The sequence below is a fragment of the Haliotis rubra genome, unplaced genomic scaffold (assembly GCF_003918875.1).
Source record: "Haliotis rubra isolate DU_JTF1 unplaced genomic scaffold, ASM391887v1 Scf289, whole genome shotgun sequence".
Classification (NCBI taxonomy): domain Eukaryota; kingdom Metazoa; phylum Mollusca; class Gastropoda; order Lepetellida; family Haliotidae; genus Haliotis; species Haliotis rubra.
The window spans coordinates 1,197,457-1,221,099 of record NW_025766956.1 but is presented as its reverse complement, the minus strand read 5'-3'; the positions used below and the strand labels follow the sequence as shown (position 1 = coordinate 1,221,099).

Sequence of the window (23,643 nt, the reverse complement as noted above, 5' to 3'; positions counted from 1 at the left end):
GAAACTATAGGTACATAAAAAGATATAGGGTATATTTAATTTACCTTGTGCCAACTGACCTGTTGACTGTGTGCAAAGATATAAATGTAACCCCGAATCTATCATCCAAAACTGGCTCCCACAGTAGATTCGCTTGTGTGAGATCAAGCGATAACTACATTGTAGATATAGCAACAAGTGAATTGTCATACTGCTATTACATCAGTTAATGGCCTCACAATGATTTGACATCACTAAGAACATAGCTGACAATGCTATGACGTTACGAAGTTGATGTCACCACAATGCTATCATGTCATAAAGCTGATGACGTCACAATGCTATGACCTCTCTGAGATCACTGCTCAAGACGCCTATTGGCAGTTTTGTGTTCAGATAAATTCATGCTTTTACTGATTACTGATGAAGAATGATTTTGGGAGATAAATAAAATCTCACCCTCGTGTCTTCTGATATCAAATATATCAACACTTGTTGATTAAAGTAAAAGTATCCTCGACAAGCCTCGGATATTTATACCTTTAATGAACTCGTGCTGATATATACTGAGTCAAAAAGAAACTTCACAAAATGAAATTCGAAAAATAATGAATAATTTTTCTCTGATGATACATCTATGTATCCGAAATGGGATACCTTTCTTTCGACTCTAGAAAAACGTTAGCAAAACCCACTCAAACCCATCCATTCGTCGTGCAAATGATGTTAGTGTCAAATCAGGTTTTACACGTGCAGTCGATCACGTGATCTTCGAATCGAAGTTTTCTTCATATGCACGTGTTTGCATTGGCCTCATGAATTGAAAAAACATTTTTAAACCACAGTTCTAACGGTACTTGAAATGTCACGATTGTCAAATATTAATGTGCAACGTGAACGTGCCGTTGGCATGTTGCAAGCGGGAAGATCAGTTATTGACGTCGCAAGAACAATGGGATGCAGCCGTCGTACTGTGTATGACTTGCGAGGTCGTCTACAACAAACTGGCACCACTTCTGATCGCCCAAGGTCGGGTCGTCCACGTGTGACGTCACGAGCAGAAGACCGTCAAATCGTCCTACGTCACCTACGTGACAGGTTTCTGCCGGCTACACGAACCAGGGCTGAGATGTTTAGAGGTCGACTGTCCTCACAAACCATTCGAAATCGGTTGCGGGCTGCCAATCTCAATTCTCGACGTCCATATCGTGGGCCAATATTGACGCCGTTTCATCAACGTCAACGTCTGCTGTGGGCCCAACGTCACCTCCGATGGACCCAGAGAGACCGGAATCGAGTCGTCTTTAGCGATGAATCCAGGTTTACCCTCAGATTCGCGGACGGCAGGCATAGAGTCTGGAGACGACGTCGTGAACGGTATGCCCAATATTGTGTACAGGAAGTCGACAGATTCGGGGGCGGAAGTTGCATGGTGTGGGGTGCTTTCTGTGGGAACAACCGTTCCCGACTTCTGGTCATCCGTGGAAACCTCACAGCACCAGGTGCTCACCCCTGAACTCGTTCCTTTCATGGCGGCTCATGGCCCAGGTCTACAGTTCCAGCATGATAATGCTCGGCCGCATAAAGCGATGTTGACACGAAATTTCCTTCAAAACGCTGGAATCAACGTCATGGACTGGCCATCGAGGTCCCCTGACCTTAATCCAATAGAGCACGTTTGGGATGCACTTGGGAGAAGGCTTCGTGGTCTTAGAAACCAACCTCAGAATTTGCAGGAACTTGGCGCTGCCTTGCAAGAGCAATGGCGCAGAATCCCCAACCACGTGTTCACAAGCATCAGGCAGTCGATGAGGAGACGTCGTTTGGCAGTGGTGAATGCGCGGGGCGGCCATACACGATATTGAACTGAGAAATTTGTCATTTTTATTCTTGTGACTTGACATTCTGAATACCCATGTTTTGGAACGGCGGTGTAGCCTAATGGAACTGATTATGGCACTGTCAGTGTATCGAGTACATCACACAGATCTCAGCAATGAAATAATAACAATTTAACCATCTTACCATCTCTTGTTCTTTTATAGTGCCCTGAAGAAAGAATGTGAAGTTTCTTTTTTGACTCAGTATATATTTGATATCAGAAGACACTTGGGGGAGATTCTCTACATATTACATATAACGTCAATGCAAGACAATAATAGGCGTCTCTGTAACATCTAATGTGCCCCAATATTTTAAGCTATTTTCTGTGTTTGCGTCACTCTGTTTTTCCGACCCGTGAAGGTCCGGGTTAGAATGAATCTTCAGTAACCCATACTTGTCGTAAGAGGCGACTAACTTGATCGGGTAGTGAGGCTCGCTGACTTGGTTGACACATGTCATCGGTTCCAATTTCGCAGATTGATGCTCATGCTGTTGATCACTGGATTGTCTGGTCCAGACTCGATTATTTACAGACCGCCGCCATATAGCTTGAATTGTGCTGAGTGCGGGGTCAAAAATAAACTCACTCACTCTGTTTTTCTAATAACAATAACTTAAAGAGTTTATCTGGAATGCTGCTATCAACAGCTAAGGAATATAAGCTGCTTTGTCGTGTATGTCACTACATCTGCACAGGATGAAAGGAGAAAGATTTTGTAAATGAAATATGTACCCACCAGGAAGAAGAATGGAAACATATTTTGCAGAGCTGACCTGTCTCTGTATTTTAAAATCCATACAGCACTTACACCTCATGTGTTATACAGCATGGCAATGTTATATCCAGAATTGAGAGAAGAATTGCAGTATGTAATAAGGATTGGATCCGGGAGCAAATTAACAAAAGAATGTACAAAATGTAATACCTTTGCTAAAGTACTGTCGGAAATAGATAAAAACTGTATTTTCTCATTTATCTCTACAATTTATGTAGTTGATATGTGCAAATGTTAAATAGCTGTTAAACTAAGTTCGGTCTACTACAGTCCAAAACGATTTATTTGGAACAGACCATGGCTTTATGCAAATTAATGTGCGACGATATTGTATTACAAAGGACACTTTTTAAATGGCCAGTTTGAAATTAGACGTAGCTTCATTATAAACGATAGCTGGCGTAAAAGTAATAACTTTCATGCTGAAACTATTAAGGATGTAGCTACCATGGAGCCTCACTGTCACTATATAGCAAGAAACAGATAGGAGGGTTCGTCTCAAAAGCAAAACCTGGACGGGTGTCGCAGACGATCGTTGGGGTCGGGCTGGAGGATAGAGATATCAGCTAAGATAAGATAATCCTTTAGGGCAATTATACTGGGGAAGTACACGGCATGTCATAAAAATTTACAATTAATATCCAGTCCTGTCGATCTTCGCGATCGGGTGGTCATGCCACCTATATAATTTTGAGACATTTAATACGATGGGTTTCTATGGTTATCAGGTATCATACTGTTTTTACATATCTCAACATAAACTTTATGAAAGAAAGACACGTAAGATGTTAATCAATAGATGAGACATAGTCAACACACATGAAAAAGCACAAAATATCTTTGAGATGACCCCTTGTGCCTGTCGGCAGCATGCCAGGTGAGTCGACGGTCCGTCGTCATACCTGGCTGAGCGACCTAATTGCCACCTATAGTCTGATCTGCTGTTTTCAGCAGCTATTTGCCCGATTTTACGAGTAAACATGCTTTTCTGGATATCCTATTACGCATCCCACTGAATGCCAAGTTAGGCCGAAGTGGGTTTTTTCGACATATGCTATTTGCAGTTGTATAAATTTTAGGGATACAGAGTAATAGCCTAAAAACAGGTTTGTTTCTATTTCCGACAGTACTTTAATGTTTACCATCACCATGTCATCCTCAACAGTGAACTAATATGTACTTTCAGAGAGAGATATATTCTTTTCAGTTCGAATGGGTAATTTTGATGTTGAAATGTATATTAGAATAGAGATAATGGACTAGCATGACATGCTTGCATTCTTTCCTGGGGCCGATAACCACGATATTGATGAAATAACATGGGATTGCAGAATTCTCAAAGTATCCGTATAAACTAAAGGATATTGTTCATAGCATGTGGTAATAATTTTACCAATATCTCTCACAGTGTATAGCCTGTATATACTTGGGAAAATGTTATCATAAGTACCTATACGTGCGTGAGTGTCTGATGAGTATTTTGTTACTTAATTATGAAATTACATAAACATATTTTGAGGACTTATCTGGAGGAAATAAAGACATTCGTTTATTCTTCATGAGGGAGAAAAAATATATATCAGCGAACACCGTGACCGGGTACCGGTATGGAAGTTGGAAATATTACTTCTCTCGTTAATTGATATAAGGAATATGCCCAAGCTGAGGACTGCTTACTTTCATATTTTACGCCATGCCAAAACACATTGCGAAAAATACACCCACCTGTTCTAAGTACTTAGATTGAATATTTTATAATGAGGACCAGATAATTGTGTTTGTGCATTTGAACGGGAGCATGTTTACGTCTAAGTAGGACAAAACATGAGCATACGTGCCAGTTTGTTTTTATAACGAAAATCAGGACAATCAAAATGTATGTTGATACAATTTTATCATGAGCCTGGTGTCTTACCGGCATGACTATGTATTTTTAATGGAAATTTATTCCTTTAAAACTAAATATAACCTTGTATCACATCCATGGACTACTGAAATCATTTCTAGATGGACCTGTAATATGAGTATGTGGGGACCCTGAAACAGCTATACCGAAAACAATGCTTTACTCGTTAAAGTCGTGTAAAATATATTATCATCTGATAGCCGTTTTGTACGAATGTCATGTAATACGTTTTTATTTAACGTCGCTTGCATGTCACGTCACAATCCTGTCTGCATTTGAGTTGCACCGATGGCGGTCACATGATGAATGCACATATCAAGGAAATATAATTTACTGAAATTAATCGTTTCGTCACTTGTCACTTGTTGTGAATGTTGGGGTCTCCAACAGGCGGACGGGATTTTACGCGCTGATCGGTAAACATATGGATTATATAGACCTGTAGTGAGCGGCTGGGTGTTAAACTCGTGGTGGAGAGTAGAGAGTATGGGTTACGGAAAGATTGTTCTGAAGTGTTTGTGATACGTGCGTGATATAAAGCATGATTAACTGATCATAGAACATATTGTATCGTTATATCAAGATCCACATACATCTTGATCTGTTTGGGACATGCATTTTTCGTCTGTTATGTACCATAAAGCTACTGATGAGATAAATGTTATCGCAAGAATACTGCCACAATGATATCACATTGGTACCACCATTTCAGCGCCGGCTTCTGTCACGGGCCTGGACATGACCCAAACCAACTTGACCGCTCCCAACATTACCATTGTCTTCGTGAAGGCTGCAGGGGATGCCACCATGTACATTGTGACGCTCAGAGGACTGGATGGAGATACATACATCCAACAACGTCAACCTGTCAACACTGGACAGGGTCTAATCTCTGTCGTCTTCACTGGTGTTGTCGCAGCTGTATCGTACAACCTGAACATACTAACACAGAGTGGGAACCTCCAGAGTGTACCCTATACCGCTGTGATACGAGCTGTGTCAACTCGTGAGTACTGTAAAACCCTCAACATTTAGAATCTGTGAATGATGTAAATAGAACTGTACATAGATGTTGAACCGTATGTTATTGAACTATAACTGACCCGAATAGTTTGTGTACATGGCATACTAATATAGTATAATTGTCCGTGTTGTAAAAGCATCATATACCACTACAAAAAAAAGTTGGTTTCCTGAACACTGAAACTGAGAAGAAACGACATGGAAACCACCATTTCCAGTTGGTTTCCATGTAGTTTCCTATTGTTTCATTGTGGTTTCCATGAAAACTGAAACTGAATTTTGCACCATTTCCGGCTGGTTTCCAGTGCGATTCATTACCCACTCCTCCAAGCTGGATCCAGCTGTTTTCCGTGTTTTCGTTTATTGTAGGTTTCAACCTGGTTTCCGTGTTTTCGTTTATTGTAGGTTTCAACCTGGCTTCCGTTTTTTCGTTTATTGTAGGTTTCAACCTGGTTTCCATGTTTCCGTTTATTGTAGGTTTCAACCTGGTTTCCATGTTTTAGTTTGTTGTAGGTTTCAACCTGGTTTCCATGTTTTAGTTAGTTGTAGGTTTCAACCTAGTTTTCAAGTTGTAACCTAGTTTCCATTAAAACTGAAACTACATTTTGCACCAGTATCTGGATAGTATCCATGTCGGGACTTTGCCCACTCGTTCATGGAGGCTCCTGCTTGTGCTTAGTTTATTGTTGTTTCCAACCTAGCTCCCAGCTTATAACCTGGTTTCCATGAAACTGAATCTGTTGTCCTAGCCCCTTACCCGCTCCTACAGAAAAGAGGTTGTGTTTCATGCAACACACATACCAAATCAGGTATTTTATACAATTGCACAATGGTAAAACCCAAAGTCATGATAGCTTTATTTACATTCAACAATTTGCTGATAAACAACTGATATTTGGAATGTTCACATAAATAAAAACTGAATTTTCAAAATGCATAAATAATTAAAAGAAATAAGGGAATAAATAGCAGTGTGTATGGGATGTTTTCTTAAACTCATCAATGTATATGAATCCATATTATTTGGTTTTCTAATTTGAGAAATGTTAACTCTTTCCCCAAGAGAGGAATAACTTTCTGTTTCTTCTCCGGCCAGTCAAACGTTGTCAGGACCGGATACAAATAACACTTAATAATCATTCACCCGTCGTTCACCTCATATGACTTTTCAAACTTTTGGCACATAGTATATATCAATGCCTTAGTGATTTCATGTGTGTTATGTGCAAAACAGAAACTCTCTTTTAAGAACAAACATTATGATAATATACGGACACTGGTCTGTGTCGTGTGAGAGAGCCATTTTCGTCAAGCAAATTTTGATCTACGTTTATTGACGCCAATAACAACTTTGGAAATTGAAACATATTTACATCGTAAATAGTCCAGCTTATATTTTAGAATATTATAAGATAGCAAGTACAAGTTGATTATTTATCAATCATTATGCCATTGTCCACCTATGTCAGTCTGTTTAAACGTTTAGCACGTGTATGTATTTCAATTCTTTAGCAATTTCATGCAGGTTACATAAAAAAGGAACTTCTATTTCAGAATACACATTTAATAATACAGAGGTATTCTTCTGCATCTCATATGAGATATTGTTTTCTTTATACAAATCTTTAAACAGCATCAGCCGCGTTTATAGACGCCAAAAATAAATTTAGAATTTGAAACTGAATTCCCGTCAAAAAATAGTCTGCCTTATAGGTTTGGAATACTACAAGATCTCTAGTGTTCACAAGTTATTGTGTCTTCAGCTGCCGGAATAGTTACCAATCTGAAGTCGTTTGACAACACGCCCCGCTCTGTTGCTGTGGAATGGAGCAGACCAGTCAACCCGAACGGGCAGACCCATGAATACATTGTCGACGTGAGGACGGGTAGTCCCTCAGTGTGTGTGAAACGGGTCATCATCAACTGCACTGAATGTATCAGAGAAATGGCAAACTTTGTAAGTATGCTATATCGAACTGTCTGTTCATTCATAGTTTATATACTAAGGACCTGAGCCTAAAGATAATACAAATATTTGTAGAACGGTCTCTGGGGTGAATATACACCCCCTCCTTTTCTGAAGGTTAAGAAGTGATGCTTCCTGACTGACATCCCCTCAAGTAACAGTCAAGTGTGAAAAGCAAGTGCATGTCTATTAATGATGTTATCTTGACCATTCTGCGTGGATCAAACACTGCAATAGACACAAATACAACAAATAGTACAACGTTGACAACACACCTGGACTCAGGTAAACTCTGATATCTAAGCTATGTTCGTATTGTCTTTTCACAGACAAAGATGGAGACCGAATGTGACCCAACCATGACTGTGGTGATAACCCAGACTGACATTGAAAACACCGCCCACGCCATACAGCACAACATAACAGGCCTGAACCCAGATACATCCTACGCCATAGACGTTGTAGCTGTTAATGAAGAGGGGCCAGGAACAACCGACCAAATTAATCTACACACACCCGAGGAAGGTGAGACAAATATTGTAATAATATTAACTATTCTAACACGACATTGTGTGATACTGGATTCTGATTGGCTGAGAGCTCATCACAACCGTATTTAAATGGCAGTTTAAGGACCGCTAGTACATTAAAGCGACCGACTGACCGCGTAGGCATACAATGTACTCGTTGACCCATTTGTATGTAAACAAACATGTCGGACATCGGCGATTTCTACTTTGGCAGCATCTTTGAATGTTTTTGAAGTAAAAAGCGAATGGCTTGAAGAAGAATTTCTTGAGCCTAATCCCATTGAATAAACTTCGAAGCGGGAAAATTCGTCAGCAGCGCAAAAGCGACAGTATTCCGCCATAATTCAACCGGGCCTTATTCAGGTAAGGGCTTTTCCAAATTAGGAATAGCAGCGTGGTTACCAATAATTAGTTCCGTGAATAAAGTTAGCGGCGTCTAAACTGATCGAATTCACCGCTTGAAGTGGGGGCGAGTAGGCTGTCCTACAGTAGCGGAGATTCGCTTGAGAAAAATAATCAAAATTGTTCTTGTTCACAGTACAAACTGTATCTTTGGGTAATCTATTTATGCTATTTGTTACAAATTCAAGAATAGTGGTTCCTGGAATAAGCATTATGTTGTTTAAAATGTGTTATTTTGTTCATTAAACAACCTGTCCTTCAACTGGAGGTTCCAAGCAATTTCCAGGAAAAGTCCCTTTCATGCCTTGTCGGCAAGGAGTCAGTTTTAAAATGCTGATCAGTCGTGCTAGAATGAAGATAAAGCTACCCTGTTTTCAATTTTGCGATCCTTTATCGTTGATTTAAGACCGCTAAATGTTATTTAAAAACCAAATGAGGTTTTTCACGTGGAACGTCGTGGACTAATCAACTTCACATCAGGATTTACTGTTCTAAACTTACGTTGGTAGTAGCAATGCGACGTTCACGCTGCACCATATGGTTTACGATAAACACAGACGTAACCAAAACAATACTGTGAAGATATTTAACTCGAACGTAAACCGTCTTCAAACTGTTTATCATTTGTTTTCACGGCAATGTACATCTTAATGTAGGGGTGCAGACACGTAACCGGAAGAGCCCGTCAGTTAGTCGTGAACTGAAAAACACATACAGTTCGCTCTAGCCCCACCTATAGTTTAAGAAAGTACCTTTTCCCCTGAACTAGTATAACTTTAATTAGTTACACAGCTACATATTTTACCGAAGTAAGTAACTTTCGTAAACGTAAAAATTACACTTATCGACTTACATATACATATATATATTCTAGTTGAGCAATAGATTTAAGACTTGGATATTGGTTATGAATCAATGGGGACATCATCATCCATATGAGGTGAGACAGACTCTGCTTTTCAACTTTCTTGTAGCTGACCTTGCTATTCATGCTTTATCGATGTTCGATAGTGATTTTTCTCTGGCGTTGTCGGTTTGAAAAGCTATTACTTTCCTAAAGCTCAACATATGTTTTGTATTAAAAACTAACATTTCCATTTGCATTGTAAAGATGCCTATCTGGTTTCAGAATTTTCGTCTTAGTAAATATATGGATAATTTACGATAAAAATCCAATATGATTCCTAAAAACTTGTAGATTTAAGTACAAGTGGGGTTCATTTTACGTGATGAAGTGTCCTGTTTGCGTTACAATAATTTTAAGGAAATAATTGTATTGTAGTTTTTCCTCGGTATTTTCTTTTGTGGTATGATGTTGAACCCAAGGGATATGTTAACTGGACCTGCAGGATGCCCTGATAATATCATTATTCATCTCGAACACATTTTCACACTCACATTGTCTCTAGTGTCCCCAAATATTCCCTTGCATGCCAGAATATGGAAGGAACTACGGTTTTAAAGATATTGTTAACTTGCTGAATACTACAGTACATGTAAATACATAAGGTCTGCATTTCAGGCGCTGGTAGCACTACGAACTTCAAGGCACAGAGCAGGTCATCAAGCGAGATAACTCTGACATGGGATCCTCCACAACCCCGACCTGGTGTCACTCAGTACAACATAACTATTTATGAAAAACAGGAAGACAGCGAGGGTTACTACACTCTGAAGTTCATAGCACTTTCAGGTGTGTTTGTTTATTTCACACTTTTATGGTTTGATCTTAATGAATGGTCTTGAACCAATTGGCGTTTTCACACATAACTGTATGATCATATACAGGATACCCTTATAGATACCATAAAAATCGATGAAACATAAATGATCTATATATCTTTACATGACTCCAATATCCTGAAAGTCAATATAGATGCACCTTTTCATAGACTCACTTCAGTTCCCGTTTAACAAATCTGGCTGTCATGTAACACTGAAGGGTGTACACGAGATTTTTGAACATGCTATGCCTTCACACTTTGTTTTGAAGTGGGAGAGTTTAATTAACACCGCTTTTGGTAATATTCCATCAATATCACGACGGGGGGACACCAGAAAGTGGCGTCATGCTTTGTACCCATGTGTTGAATATTGAACACGGGTCTCCATAACTACTCATATAATAATCAGTATTGACAACAACTTTGTTATGGATTGAGGTGTTTAAGGCCAAAACCGGCTCGTGTATCAATCCGTCAAGTACTCGCTATACGTTACCCGGGTTTACACATGATTTTTGCTAAAAAGGTTGGGCAAACCCTCAATTCTAACTACATACAAAGCAACCTATCGGGCTTGCACGAAAACGAATGGCTTGCTGGTACTCATGGTACTTGTTTTACAACGTTCTGCACTGTTCGCCGTATTCTGTCATTTCGATAAAAGTAACTTTGTTAAACATTTTCAAGAAGAAAACAGCTCCCTCTCGGTATCACGTGATGTCACCACGCTAGGTTTTGGCCAAGGTTTGTCTAATTATTCTCTCTTGTTTAGGGAGAAAAGGGCAACTTCTCTGCGTCAATTAAGCAATTTTTATGCTTGAAATGCAGTCAGCTCCAAATATGGTATGTATTAGGAAATAGAAACACTATCCAAACAGGCGCTTCGGATAATAACAATCATGATATAATGTGTACGAATGCCGTTTCCGACGAAACTGAAACTGTCATTGAACCTCTGCCTTAACAGATGATGCCTTGGACTAACTGGAATCCTTTAGTCGACGTGACAATGATGCTCAAACTCTTGCCATAAAAAGTTGAAATGCAGAGAGGCCTCGCAATATATTTGTAAACCCATAGGTATCGGATAATAAAGTTCGAACACGGAAAGCTGGACTCGCGCTGAAGCACATCGGATCTCGAGACTTGCACACATTTCAATGTCAGCAAGTAAATGTCCGTCAAGAGACCGACCACCTGACTACAAAGATGACAAAACCTCCTAAAGATAGGGGTAGTACCTCACGCACTCAATAGCCACTTTGTAAAAGGAAACAAAACTCCAACATCGAAAGCATAGAAATATGGATCTGTTGTTTCTTCACAGAATACAAATTTGTATATTATGGAGAAACATTTCGATAGGTTTTACTTTTGTTCAGCGCTAATCTGGCTGAGCTGCGCGATGCGACACCTATCGGAGGATCGAAGAGAAGCTGTCTATCATTACAAGGGGATTTTCAATAAAGAGGTACAGCCAAACTGACAGATGTTTTTTGTGTTTGATTAATGCGTTCAAGAACCTCATTATCACGTACAGTGGAAAAATCTGCACAGTATCCCTTCAGTTTTCAGGTAATAAATAACTTGGTCAGTGAAATATGAAATCTGAGATATATCATTACCAGACATAATAATTTAACTTTTAAATAATATTTGCGGTTCTGGTAATATCACCACATGAATACTTTCATTGTATAATTAATTTTTAACCCGTGTCCCATCAAGTGGAGCCTCGGAGTCCACTTTGATGGTATGCTAAATCTATATTTCTCGATATAAATGTTCAGTATTCAGTGTATTCCTGAAATTACAATACTGATTGCTGTGAAAAAGTTTCAATTCAATTATTCGGAAATGATTACCATTGATTTTGAAAAGCAAATATCTATCAAAGATGAACCGTCGAGCAAGTTTGAGATTGAAGCAATTTTCGCGATGATGATGGTGGTGGTGGTACTGATGCAGTACCTTCTGACAGTGGATCACATTCTGAGTTCGAACCTTCCTCTGAAGAAAGTGTTAGTAACAGCAGTGACAGTTCTGATAGTGTTCTGTTCTTTCTACCAACACAAGCGGTGAGCAGTATGTAACTAAGGTAAAGATGGAACAGTTCTGATCATCAATATCGCGGCCCCAATCACACAACATCCTCTAAGGTCCTTTGTAGAAAAGCATCGATTGTGACCATGTCGCACAGTCCAGCATACCAATGCTGAAGGGAAGCGACTTTTCCAAGCTAGGAAAGGAAACTGGAGAGACACAGATGCGATGACAATTCGTGCTCTTATTGGAATGCTTCTCACACTCATGCTCTTTTATCCAGTACATGCCAATGAAGCCAGTTAAATGTGGTTTGAAATTGTTTTGTATCGTAGACTCAATCGTAGATCGTATCGTAGATCATTTTACCCACTCAGATTCATTCCATATCATGGAAAGGAGGGCAGAGACAGACAGGTGAATTTGGGCAGGACAGATAACTCAGGACTTGAGTAGACCTTTCTTTCGGACAACAGAAATGTTACAATGTTACAACTGACAACTTTTTCACATTTATGTTAAAATGGCAAGTTATGGAAATACAAATGTAGCTATGTTGAGATTTAATCCATAAATGGTGGAAAATGCATTTACATTTTCTAAATGTTAAACATTACTTTTATATGACACTCTTATTAAAGAGTAAAAGAAGCAACATTCTCCGAACTTTTGTCACTGCCAGCTTTGTGTACCTATTGTGATACATGGCTGACTGACCGAGTATGGTTTTACGTCGCCTTTAGCAATCTTCCAGCAATATCACGGCGGGGGCCACCAGAAATGGGCTTCACAAATTGTACCCATGTGGGGATTGTGATACATGATATTGTGATACATTATATTCATGTTCTGTTATCTTTACAGAAGAGTGCAGTTAGGAATTGTACATTTCAGGGTGGGGAATCAAGACGTACACATTTGGAAATCTCTCCAACTATTGGCTTTACAAGTTTGATATAGCAGCTGAAACACGCATTGGTGCTTCAGCCATTATCACAAGCGGCCCTGAGATGACGATGGAGTCAGGTACAAAGACTAAGATGAATAAAAACATTATTATTTTCACACACACACACACACACACACACACACACACACACACACGAGTACAGTCAATTGTGGATACACGTTACATATATGACACCTGTTGCTTTGTAACTCATTTTTCTATTCAATTGCTTCAATAGTCTTCAAGCCGTTCTCATTATATTCCCAGAGCCGACGGGTGTATTGGAACTGAAAGTCGAGGACATCACTGATGTGTTTAACCAGGTACAAGTGTCGTGGAAGTGTCCCAAACAGAAAGATGGTAGAAATGGACGGATTGTTAACGCCAATCTGCATTATTTCACAAAAGTAAGTTGAATTATTTGATCAATCTCTCTTTATACGAAGCTATGGCTGCACTCTGCATTGTTTCTAACTACGATCAGTGAATTGTTTTAGAGCGATATGCAGGGAAAGTGGAATTATTCAAAGTTAGATAAAAAAATATTAATTTCTCCCTGAATGTGATACTTTCCTGACTGATTTTTTAGTTTTTACGAGCTCATTACAAATCTGCTTCCACCTGTCGTTATATTTGTTCACCAGCAACAGTCGACATATAATCCTATAAGCAAGAATGAGAACTTCACCAATAACGGGGACTGCATTTGGAATGTGAAGGTGACCGTAACTACAGAATTCAAGTATCTTTTCGAGGTGAGTTGAGACACGAGGCATATCACTATACTCATTAAGAATGCGATTAATATGTTCATAAGGAAGTTTCAATCTATGCAACTGTAAATGATGAAGAACCCGAGCCAAGTGAGACTGGTGCATCATCACAATTTCCAACATGGCCATAAAGACAATATCAGGTCGTAAGGTGTAAGATAGCCCCTCAAATGTAAGTCAAGTGAGCGTATACTATTACCTGGTTGTCGTTTGTCCTCTGGCCTGTGTCGACGTCATCAGTAAGTATGTATTCCTGAGACAAAATGTACCAATAATCTAAAATTTCATGTGTTGGTTTTCATCAGTCACATTAATTCTTCCCCATGCAGCCACGCAGAAAACAAACGTTGATTGAGCAGAGGCAACAGCGAAATAATAAATGATATGATGGTAAAATTAATCTAGCCACAACAGTGGTCAAGCTTCGAAAACAGGCCTGGATGTCGAGGCTAAGAAGGTGATATGTAGACAACTGCTGGTTTTCACTACACATGAGATGACAGCGACATGTGCTTACCCCATTGTATAGCCGCAAGTATCTTCCAGAAAATTATGGGGCGGTGGTGTAGCTTTGTGGTCAAAGCGTTCGCTCGTCACACCGAAGACCAGGGTTCGTTTTCCCACATGGGTACAATGTGTGAAGCACATTTCTGGTGTGTCCCGCCATGATATTGCTGGAATATTGCTCAAAGCGGCCTTATACCATACTCACTCACTCTAGAAATTTATATATTGTACAGAGTAGCTAGATTGGATGCTGTGCTGGAAGATTCCAGATCACACCTAATCCGTAAGACATCTAACTAGAACAACGCCAACACCACTCGTTACATCTGACAGTAATTCATTCTGGACAAGTAACTATTGTTCAAACACACACTCCTTACGAATAAGTCCTTCACTTGATTGCCTTTTTCCTAAATCTTGTTTCTGAATCTAGGTGGTCCTCCAACCGCTATCCAGAGAAGTTATCTCCCCTAACAGATGCGCGGGAAACCTCTTAATTTTTATTCTGTTTTCTAAACAAAATGTTTCCAACTTTAAATAGATAAATGTAAGGGCTTTTAATCCATTTGGTCCTCTCCCTCGGGTTCAAGAAATTGCTCAGCCTGCAGGAAATTAATGACTCCACAGAATTCGAATCCTCATGTTAACACTCCTTGCTCTATCGTCTGCCGTTGTTCATTAGCTATCTCCATCAGCTTTCGAGAAGTATACTCTGGTTGTTAAAACGGGTCAAGAAAAATGACATACAAATTGTGCTCCCGTACACCAGCAAACTGTGTAACGCAAATTCGCCTTGTGTGTATTGCGACATTTTCAAACAATGCATTATATCAGATTTGTTTCTGCCTTCAAACTTTTGTCCTAATTACCACGCGAAAATTATTTGAATATCAATGGTACCTGCACAACGGCTGTTGACCATATATCTACGTGGGCTGCTGTGATATCTTTTTAAACATGCGTCACCCATGCCGATATACAGGCCATGATCCAACCGACTACATTAATCTCTGCATTTACTGCCGACAGTCAAGCGAGATGCCAGGATTCTTTGAGCGGTCTTCGGATAGTCATATCTGGACGAGCAACACGACTCACTGAACATAAGCGTCGAACTAAGCCATCCAGTTTGGATGAAACAGGACGTAATGTCCCAACGGTTAAATTGAGAACATTGTTTACCGTAACCGTTTCCGAGAGATGAGTGGACTCGAAGGCGGCATTGTATTATGCGTGACAAGTTTTTGTCGAGTCCCTTGCGTCATTATATATTATTACATCACTGTTATCGTCACAAAGACTCTGAAATGATACTCATTCTACATATTTTCTCTGTAACTAGGTACGTCTCTACAACAAAGGGTTTGCAGGCTCTGTTGTCGGTGTAAGCAAAGACATAGTGGGAGGTGGTAAGTATTGAATTATTGACTAACATTTCGACTGGGTGATTTACTGGATACTTAGTATTAACTGCTGTGATGTGTCGTTATTATTTATAACACTCAGCAAACCTGTAGTTGGTTAATAACAGTGACGAAACCATTTCCAGTCATAACAAATCTTTACGTACAGTGTAACCTGTACGGTTTCGGAACGTGCCTGTAATGTATTAACTCAAATTTGAACTCTGCTGCTACCACTTGACATGTGTCCAGTGGAATTCACGAGTCTTCACCTATGATTTGATGATATTGTGTTTCCAAGTCACACAATACGCCTCACGAAATAATTACACGAGTATGATCTCTTGTGAGGGGTCCCGATTGTATCTAATTCACATTTTTTTAAATTCTAGTTATATTAAAATTGAAATTTAGCATTTTGCAATCAATAATAATTTGAGTATTTGTTGCTTGTAACTGACGAAAATGTGTTCTGCATTGGGCATATGATTTCCAAACCAGAATTGTGTAGAAACGGAAGTGTTAATGACTATATTTAACACAGTGAGTGATGTCATTGGAATAGAGGTGTTTAAAATTTGTGCTATTCGTCAGCGGTGTGTGTATTTTTGCAAGAAGTGAGTGAACTTTTCTAGCCATATGATATCATTTTGTTTATTTGTTAGTTCTCTAACGACCAAATCTGCAATATTCAAGCTACATGTCCTCTACCAGATGTAGTGACCGACATGATGAACATCGATCTACGCAAATAGAATTCTTTGACATGTATCAACCAATACAAGAGTCATCAGAAGATGACATATCCCCCCGGCGCCCCCAAATATTTAAAAGAACAAATCATCTGACAGTTATTAAAGTCCAGCTTGATTTTTTTAGACTAAGTTCAAATCGTTCCCATGGAAATCATGAAAAATATAAATGCCAAATATAAATCTGTCTCACATATCTGCCAAGTTTAGCTGAAACTTTTTGAGTTATGCTCTGGAAACGAAGCCCACTCCTCCCTTTTGAGACTAAGTTTAAATTGTTTCCATGGAAACCGGGAAAAATAAAAATGCCAAAAATCTGAAAACAGCAAAAGGCACCACTTTGGGATCTGCCTCACATATCTGCCAAGTTTTGCTGAAAGATATTAAGAAGTTTTTGAGTTGTGCTCCAGAAACGAAGTCCACCCCTCCCTTTTGAGACTAAGTCCGAATCGTTTCCATGGAAACCGAGAAAATAATAAATCACAAAAGTCTGTAAATGGCAAAAGGCACCACTTCAAGACCTGTCTCATATATCTGCCAAGTTCTGTTAAAAGATATTGAACGGTTTTCGAGTTGTGCACCGGAAACGAAGCCCACCCCTCACTTTTGAGATTAAGTTTCTCGTTTCCATGGAAACCGGGAAAAATAAAAATATCACAAATCTGCAGTTTTTCGAGTTGTGCTCGGAAACAAAACCTACCCCCTCCCTTTTGAGTCCGAATCACTTCCATGGAAACCGAGAAAAATAAAAATGTCAAAAATCGGTAAACAGCACAAAGCACCACCTTAAGTTCTGTTTGATATATCTACCAATTTTTGCAGAAACATATTGAACGGTTTTTTTAGTTATGCTCCGGAAACGAAGTCCACCCCTCCCTTTAGACTAAGTCCGAATCGCTTCCATGGAAACCGAGAAAAATAAAAATGACAAAAATCTGTAAACAGAAAAAGACACCACCTTAGGTTCGGTTTGATATATCTACCAAGTTTTGTTGAAAAACATTGAACGGTTTTTGAGTTATGCTCCGGAAACAAAATGATTACTATACGTACGGACGGACAGAAGGACGAGGCGTCGACTATATTCTCCCGCATTACATGCCGGGGGGATAATAAGACACTGGCGTGTATAGCCCAAGTTAGTGCAGTAAAAAAACTAAACATAGCTAGCACTGACAATGTCACTATTAAGAATGGCGTAACTACAAACACATTTCCGTTTTCACTACTATTGCAGTATTATGTATGATGTTAGTACGATTGCTGTATTGGCAATGAATGTACAGATACATTGTTTGATTGAGAGGCCTGAACACACAGTGTATGAAAATGTGTCCGACAGTGATGACAGAGTTGAATGAGGAACAGATGTGTATGTATGGTTATTGTGAATAGATGACTGATAAATATGGTATATGTGTTACAGTGAATGTATAGGTATAGCTAACTGAGCTGTTAATGTATGAAAGACTGTATGACAATGACATATTTGAGATGGAATGAATGAATAATTAGTGACAATGTTTTATAGTTAATATATGGCCATATGCTGTTTGTCTGTTTCAATGAGTGCATGATTCGTTTGAATGGTTTTAGTGAGTAAGTTTGGTTTTACACCGCTTTGTGCAATATTCCAGCAATATCACGGCGGGGCACACCACAAATGGGCTTCACACACTGTGCCCATGTGGGGAATCGAACCCGGGTCTTCGGCGCGAAGGCTTTAACCACTAGGCTACCCACCGCCCCTTGATTGGTTTTAGCTAATGTATAATAGGTATATGTTGTTTGTCGGAGTAGGATTGGTGTACGGAAGATAGTATGACAGATTATGAATCAGTAATATATGGGGATGTATGACAAACTGAAAGGATTTGTTTTATTTTTATACTTATTTATTCAAATATTTTTCAAACTTAGTAACTAAACTAACTAACCAGCTTACCAACCAAGCAACCAGTCAACAAACTAACCAACTAACCCACTAACCAACTAACCCACTCTCTCACTAACTCACTCACTTTACCAGGAATGACTGAAGGCTTTGAACAGATGACAAATGTAAGAATACCAGTATGAATGTATTATTGAGTAATACCTTAGTTTTAAGCGTGTATGTATTATGAAAGTGTCTCGTAAGCCCTATGGCCGGGCATTATTTGTATTTATATGCGTGACACTATATCATAAACATTACTTCTTCCTCTTCTTCTTCTTCTCTTAAAAGTACTTTGTCTGTGTTTCGTTTTTGATGGGGAATATTCCATTTAATCTTTGATTAAAGTATAGAAAGTCAACACTGACTTTCTCGTTTCATTTTTTTATTATGAAAGGTAATCGCACATTTACTGAAAAGTATAATTTTGATGACTCAACATATTTTACTTCAGTACTTAAGAAAAATAACTATGATAGGATTTTGTACTTGAAAATCTGTTAGCTTTTATGTTATTGGTGAGTAACACACACCCCCAGAGATAAATGTTCCTAAAAATCATCAAATTGAGTAATTTTCACATATGTTAGAATACCCTGACAACTGTTGCTACGGAGCTGTGCTCATCAACTCTTCACAAATATAACTGAAGTTGAAGTTATATTTATTCTTTCAGTACAAAGTAAAATAATTCTGACAGCACGAATAGTTTTAACAATATTGTCAACTGAAAAGCAGCATTCGTACATTTTCACATGCTATTCTGGGTCAATTTCGTAGAATTCTAATTGACGGCTAATTAATGAAAAATACTGAGAGCAAACACATTTCTGAGTGACATGGCATTTTACAAGGCCAAATATAGAGAATGACAAAATTTCAAGTGAATATGAAATTGTGGACTTATTCACCTCTGCATGATTCTTAGGTGAAATGCTACTTAAACATTCACTGTCTATTTTGTAGCCCCACTGCAGTCGGCAGTTATGGAATCTGTGAAAAAAGGAGCAGGAGAAACAGAGCAAACGGTGACACTGAACATCTGCCCGAAGTGTCTGAATGATCGAACAAACGGTCAAGTAAATATCACCGGGATGATGGTGTGTAAGAAAGGAGCAAGCTGTGGACAAAGCAGTGAGTATACTGTAGACGGAAATACTTGCAAATCTCATATTGCGATGTTTTTCTTATTTGCAATTAAACATATCACTTAAATGAGTGAAATAATCACTGTTGACGTGGTCAAAATCCCCCATATTTAACGTTGTAATAGTGTGTATACTATGTCGCAAGCAATTTGCTTTGTTTGTTTGTTGTTTAACGCCGCACCGTGCAATATTCCAGCTTTCTGGCGATGCTAGCAATTGGAACTTTTTCGGAACTTGTTAATGTGAATAAAAATGATACAACTGCAAATGTTAATGTCCGGTTCTCTTCACGTAGAAATAATATATATGACGTTCCTGTTTGTTTACTTGGTGCTAATTATGCAGGAAAACGTCGCGCAACAACCTCTGCTGCGGACTATAACAAAATTGCTAACTGGAATGTGGCCAGTGGATATAGTTTCAACGTGGAGTACAGGGCAACAAAGCCAGATTGGCTTGCTGGAAATGTTGGTGAGTATTGGTGACATCCTTACTGCAACAGCTGACACGTGGTTACAATATTTAATACGGGATAAAAAACATAATTATGGTATCTTGGATTCTAAACTAATATAAATCAATAAATGCTCCTGGGATGTTTTTTTTCTATTGACATATACAGCTGCCTTCTGCAATTATGTACAAATTGCTTTCTCAAAGGTCAACAAATGTCCGTGCAACTGCAGACCCTTTCGAGAACGCTAAGTGTTACTGACTTAGTTGGGTGATCATTTTCCCAAAAATTTCATAAATATTGGTGTTTAGGCTCAGTGACTGATTTGGATTATGCATACTGGATTGTTTCATCGCGATACATCCGGATTAATGCTCTGATGTTTAACAACACACATACAAAACGTCATTGATACATGATGCTTATGATTATATTTTTATTGACAGGTAAACCCACTTTGACCTTTACGCTAGGGGAGAAAGATTGCACTGGAAACCTGCCAGGCGTTTTCTGTAACGGGAAACTCCCTGCAGGAGAAACATTTAAGTAAGTTGTTGATGACACCGACAATCTGATATTTGTATTGTGAATATTTACAATACTATGCATTTCACAACACTTGCTCATGAGTAATACATCTTTATGCTGCATATAGATCCATATTCTGCATTCGGTAAAGTAGTGACTTGTTACTTGCTCTGATGGCAGGCTCACCACTGTCACACGTTTTTTCAAACGCCAGTGACGAATGTTGTGAAATCATGCACTGACAAGGCACAAACATGAAGAGCCGACTCGTCAGCCGATCTACATCAAAACCGCTGTCATACACTTGGGTCGGCGTCGGCGTTCCAATTGTTTACGGAACATGACTATATAACTACAAGAGAAATCTCCACCAAATTTGGTATACTGCTTCTCCATATCATCTATATGTGCCTTTTGGGGTTTGAGATTTTTTCAATTTTATGTTTTTGCTTCCATGGCAACAATTTGGACTTGGGCTTTTTGAAGGGTAGGTTTGTGTTCGGAGCATAACTCTAAAATCACTTCACCCATCTTCACCGAATTTTGTATACTTAATACCAATACCAATTACTAGTAAGCTTTGAAGCATCAACCATGTACATGTACTACTATAAAATATGTATAATATGTATTTTCATATTTCTATACTTCATATAGACGTTTTGAAATTGAAGGAATCAAATGAATCGTTTCAGGTCTCAACGTTGAATTGGGGGAAGGGGAAGACATCTGTTTTTTACGAGTAAAAACACTTTAACTAACACAACACATTTAACGTCATGCATGTATTTATACATGCATGCATGCATGCATGCATAAATACATACATACATACATACATACATAAATAATACATAAATACATACATATACGCACGCACACATACATACAGTTTTTCTGCGTTATTTTCAGTGTTTACGCTTTCACGTGCACAAATCATGGGTGCACCACAAGTCAACAAATTGAAGTTACAGCAAAAGGTATGTTTCAAGAATAAATAACCTGACTTTGACTCATTACATATAATGTATCTGATAGGAATCATTTAGACCATATCAACTATTAATAACTGTACATCTAATTACAGCTTCGTTCCCAATTGCTGCTGTGGTCGGAGGACTAGTTGCTGCAGTTGTCGTCATCGTTGTTGTGATCGTCGTCGTGGTTATCCGTAGACGAAGGTATGTTTGAGATTCAATACGTACGAACTCCTTCCACAATGTTCAGCAATCTTTGCCATATATTTATGAATAAAAAATGAATAACTGTGAATGAATGATGGTCCCACTGGGTTCGCGAAAGGTGTACGAAGCACTAACAATGTCATGATACTGGGTAACCATGTTACTCTCAAGTGAGTGAGTGAGTTTTCTTTTACGCAGCTTTTAGCAATATTCCAGCAATATCACGACGGGGGACACCAGAAATGGGCTTCACACATTCACTGGTATCTGCCAGTCATCAAGATATAGCATGGGCAAACACTGTGCTAAAATTAAGTCGATTATATCATGCAATGTCTCCACTGTGTCTAATCGTCTAATTACGTTACTTATTAAACAGTGCATCCATTCTTTGACATACATATGCATGCCCAAAGGTTCTGATTTCTTACAGAAAAGCACACAAGGAGAGGCCTAAGAAGAGCAGAGATGAAGTCATCGCAAATGATCAGGTCCGCCCAGAGCAAGATGACGTATACGACAAGATTCCCGATGGTCAGATGGTGACTGTTGACAAAAGCCACAGTACTGAGGGTTATGTAAATTATGTGTCAGGGCAATCCCCTCGGGACACAGACAATACCTATGACGCACTTACCACTTACCAGAATGTAGATGGTCATGATTATGGGAGGATAAATGTTGAAACCAGTTTTAAATAAATATACAAGTAGCAATAGCAAAATGATTACCATAGGTTCTAAAATGAAATCATGTATAGTACATGCAGCCAACCTTTTCAAATGCTAGTGCTGTTTAGTTTGTGAATGGTGAGTACTCAGGATATTAATCAATGTTCATGTACGTGACAGGTGAAATGTTTTAAATATAAGTAGCGATAGTAAATTGAATACCATATATTCTGAAATGAAAAAGGGAGCACTACATATAGCCAACAAAATCAAATGCTTTTACGGTCTAGTTTGTGACTGATAAGCACTCATGTACATGTACGTGGCAGGTGTAATGACTCATTGTGCCAATAGATTATGTTGTTCTATTGTTTCAATGTTTAAGGAAAAGCATAAGAATGTCGCATCTAGTATTATGTAACACATATATGTATACACGATGCGTCATGTAGTTAAATCCTTGAAGGTACCATACTCTATAGAAAACATTAGAGTTTCTGTACGATTCCGACTAGATCAGTTTATAGATATGTTTATGCATATGCACACGTTTATGCTTAAAAGTGTTAAGGATGGATCATGAATTATAAGTGCTAATGCAAAGGATTAGAACACAGACAAGAGCTTGCAAGAACTTTAACTCTGAAACAACTTTCTATATTCTGCACATGCCGCGCAGGAGTGTGTCATACCTTATTTGGACAATTTCATAAAGGCCGAGGACCATTCTTTCTGCCAGTCTGGTCGATTGAGCTCATATATTTGTGATTTACACAAATCATAGTTTCAAATCGCTATTGTTGGTTTGTATCACAAGGGGGTATGCACATTAAATGAAACCCCGAGAACAAGTCGGGTTGGTTTAAGTTAACACTCATTACGTACCGCACGTGCATTTGTTTCACTGTTCCAACTACTGCGCTTAACCCTTGTGATAGAAACCAACAATAGCGATTTGAAACTATGATCGTTTGTTAAACATCTGTTATCCTAAGTTGAATAACATTCTGAGATTTACATGTTCAACTGGCAAGGTAAAATTATGAGGATTCGCAATCTTCCTTTCATTGTACTTGATTTACTTTTTGGGTACGTTTTCATTACA

The 23,643-nt window shown here is 38.8% G+C and overlaps 1 protein-coding gene across 1 annotated transcript in view; it reads left to right on the top strand.

The window, feature by feature from the left end:
* LOC124281749 overlaps positions 1 to 22,776 on the top strand; it is a 48,963-nt gene extending 26,187 nt beyond the window's left edge. Inside the window, exons 10-23 of the mRNA XM_046717724.1 lie at positions 5,258 to 5,551; positions 7,332 to 7,525; positions 7,864 to 8,059; positions 9,989 to 10,159; positions 13,128 to 13,259; positions 13,450 to 13,589; positions 13,827 to 13,937; positions 15,805 to 15,871; positions 19,520 to 19,687; positions 20,047 to 20,172; positions 20,602 to 20,701; positions 21,596 to 21,663; positions 21,771 to 21,864; positions 22,301 to 22,776. Of these exons, the coding sequence (XP_046573680.1) occupies positions 5,258 to 5,551; positions 7,332 to 7,525; positions 7,864 to 8,059; positions 9,989 to 10,159; positions 13,128 to 13,259; positions 13,450 to 13,589; positions 13,827 to 13,937; positions 15,805 to 15,871; positions 19,520 to 19,687; positions 20,047 to 20,172; positions 20,602 to 20,701; positions 21,596 to 21,663; positions 21,771 to 21,864; positions 22,301 to 22,568 (2,129 nt within the window). The 3' untranslated portion in view covers positions 22,569 to 22,776. The remainder of the gene's footprint in view (positions 1 to 5,257; positions 5,552 to 7,331; positions 7,526 to 7,863; positions 8,060 to 9,988; positions 10,160 to 13,127; positions 13,260 to 13,449; positions 13,590 to 13,826; positions 13,938 to 15,804; positions 15,872 to 19,519; positions 19,688 to 20,046; positions 20,173 to 20,601; positions 20,702 to 21,595; positions 21,664 to 21,770; positions 21,865 to 22,300) is intronic.
* The last annotated feature ends 867 nt before the right edge of the window (positions 22,777 to 23,643 follow it).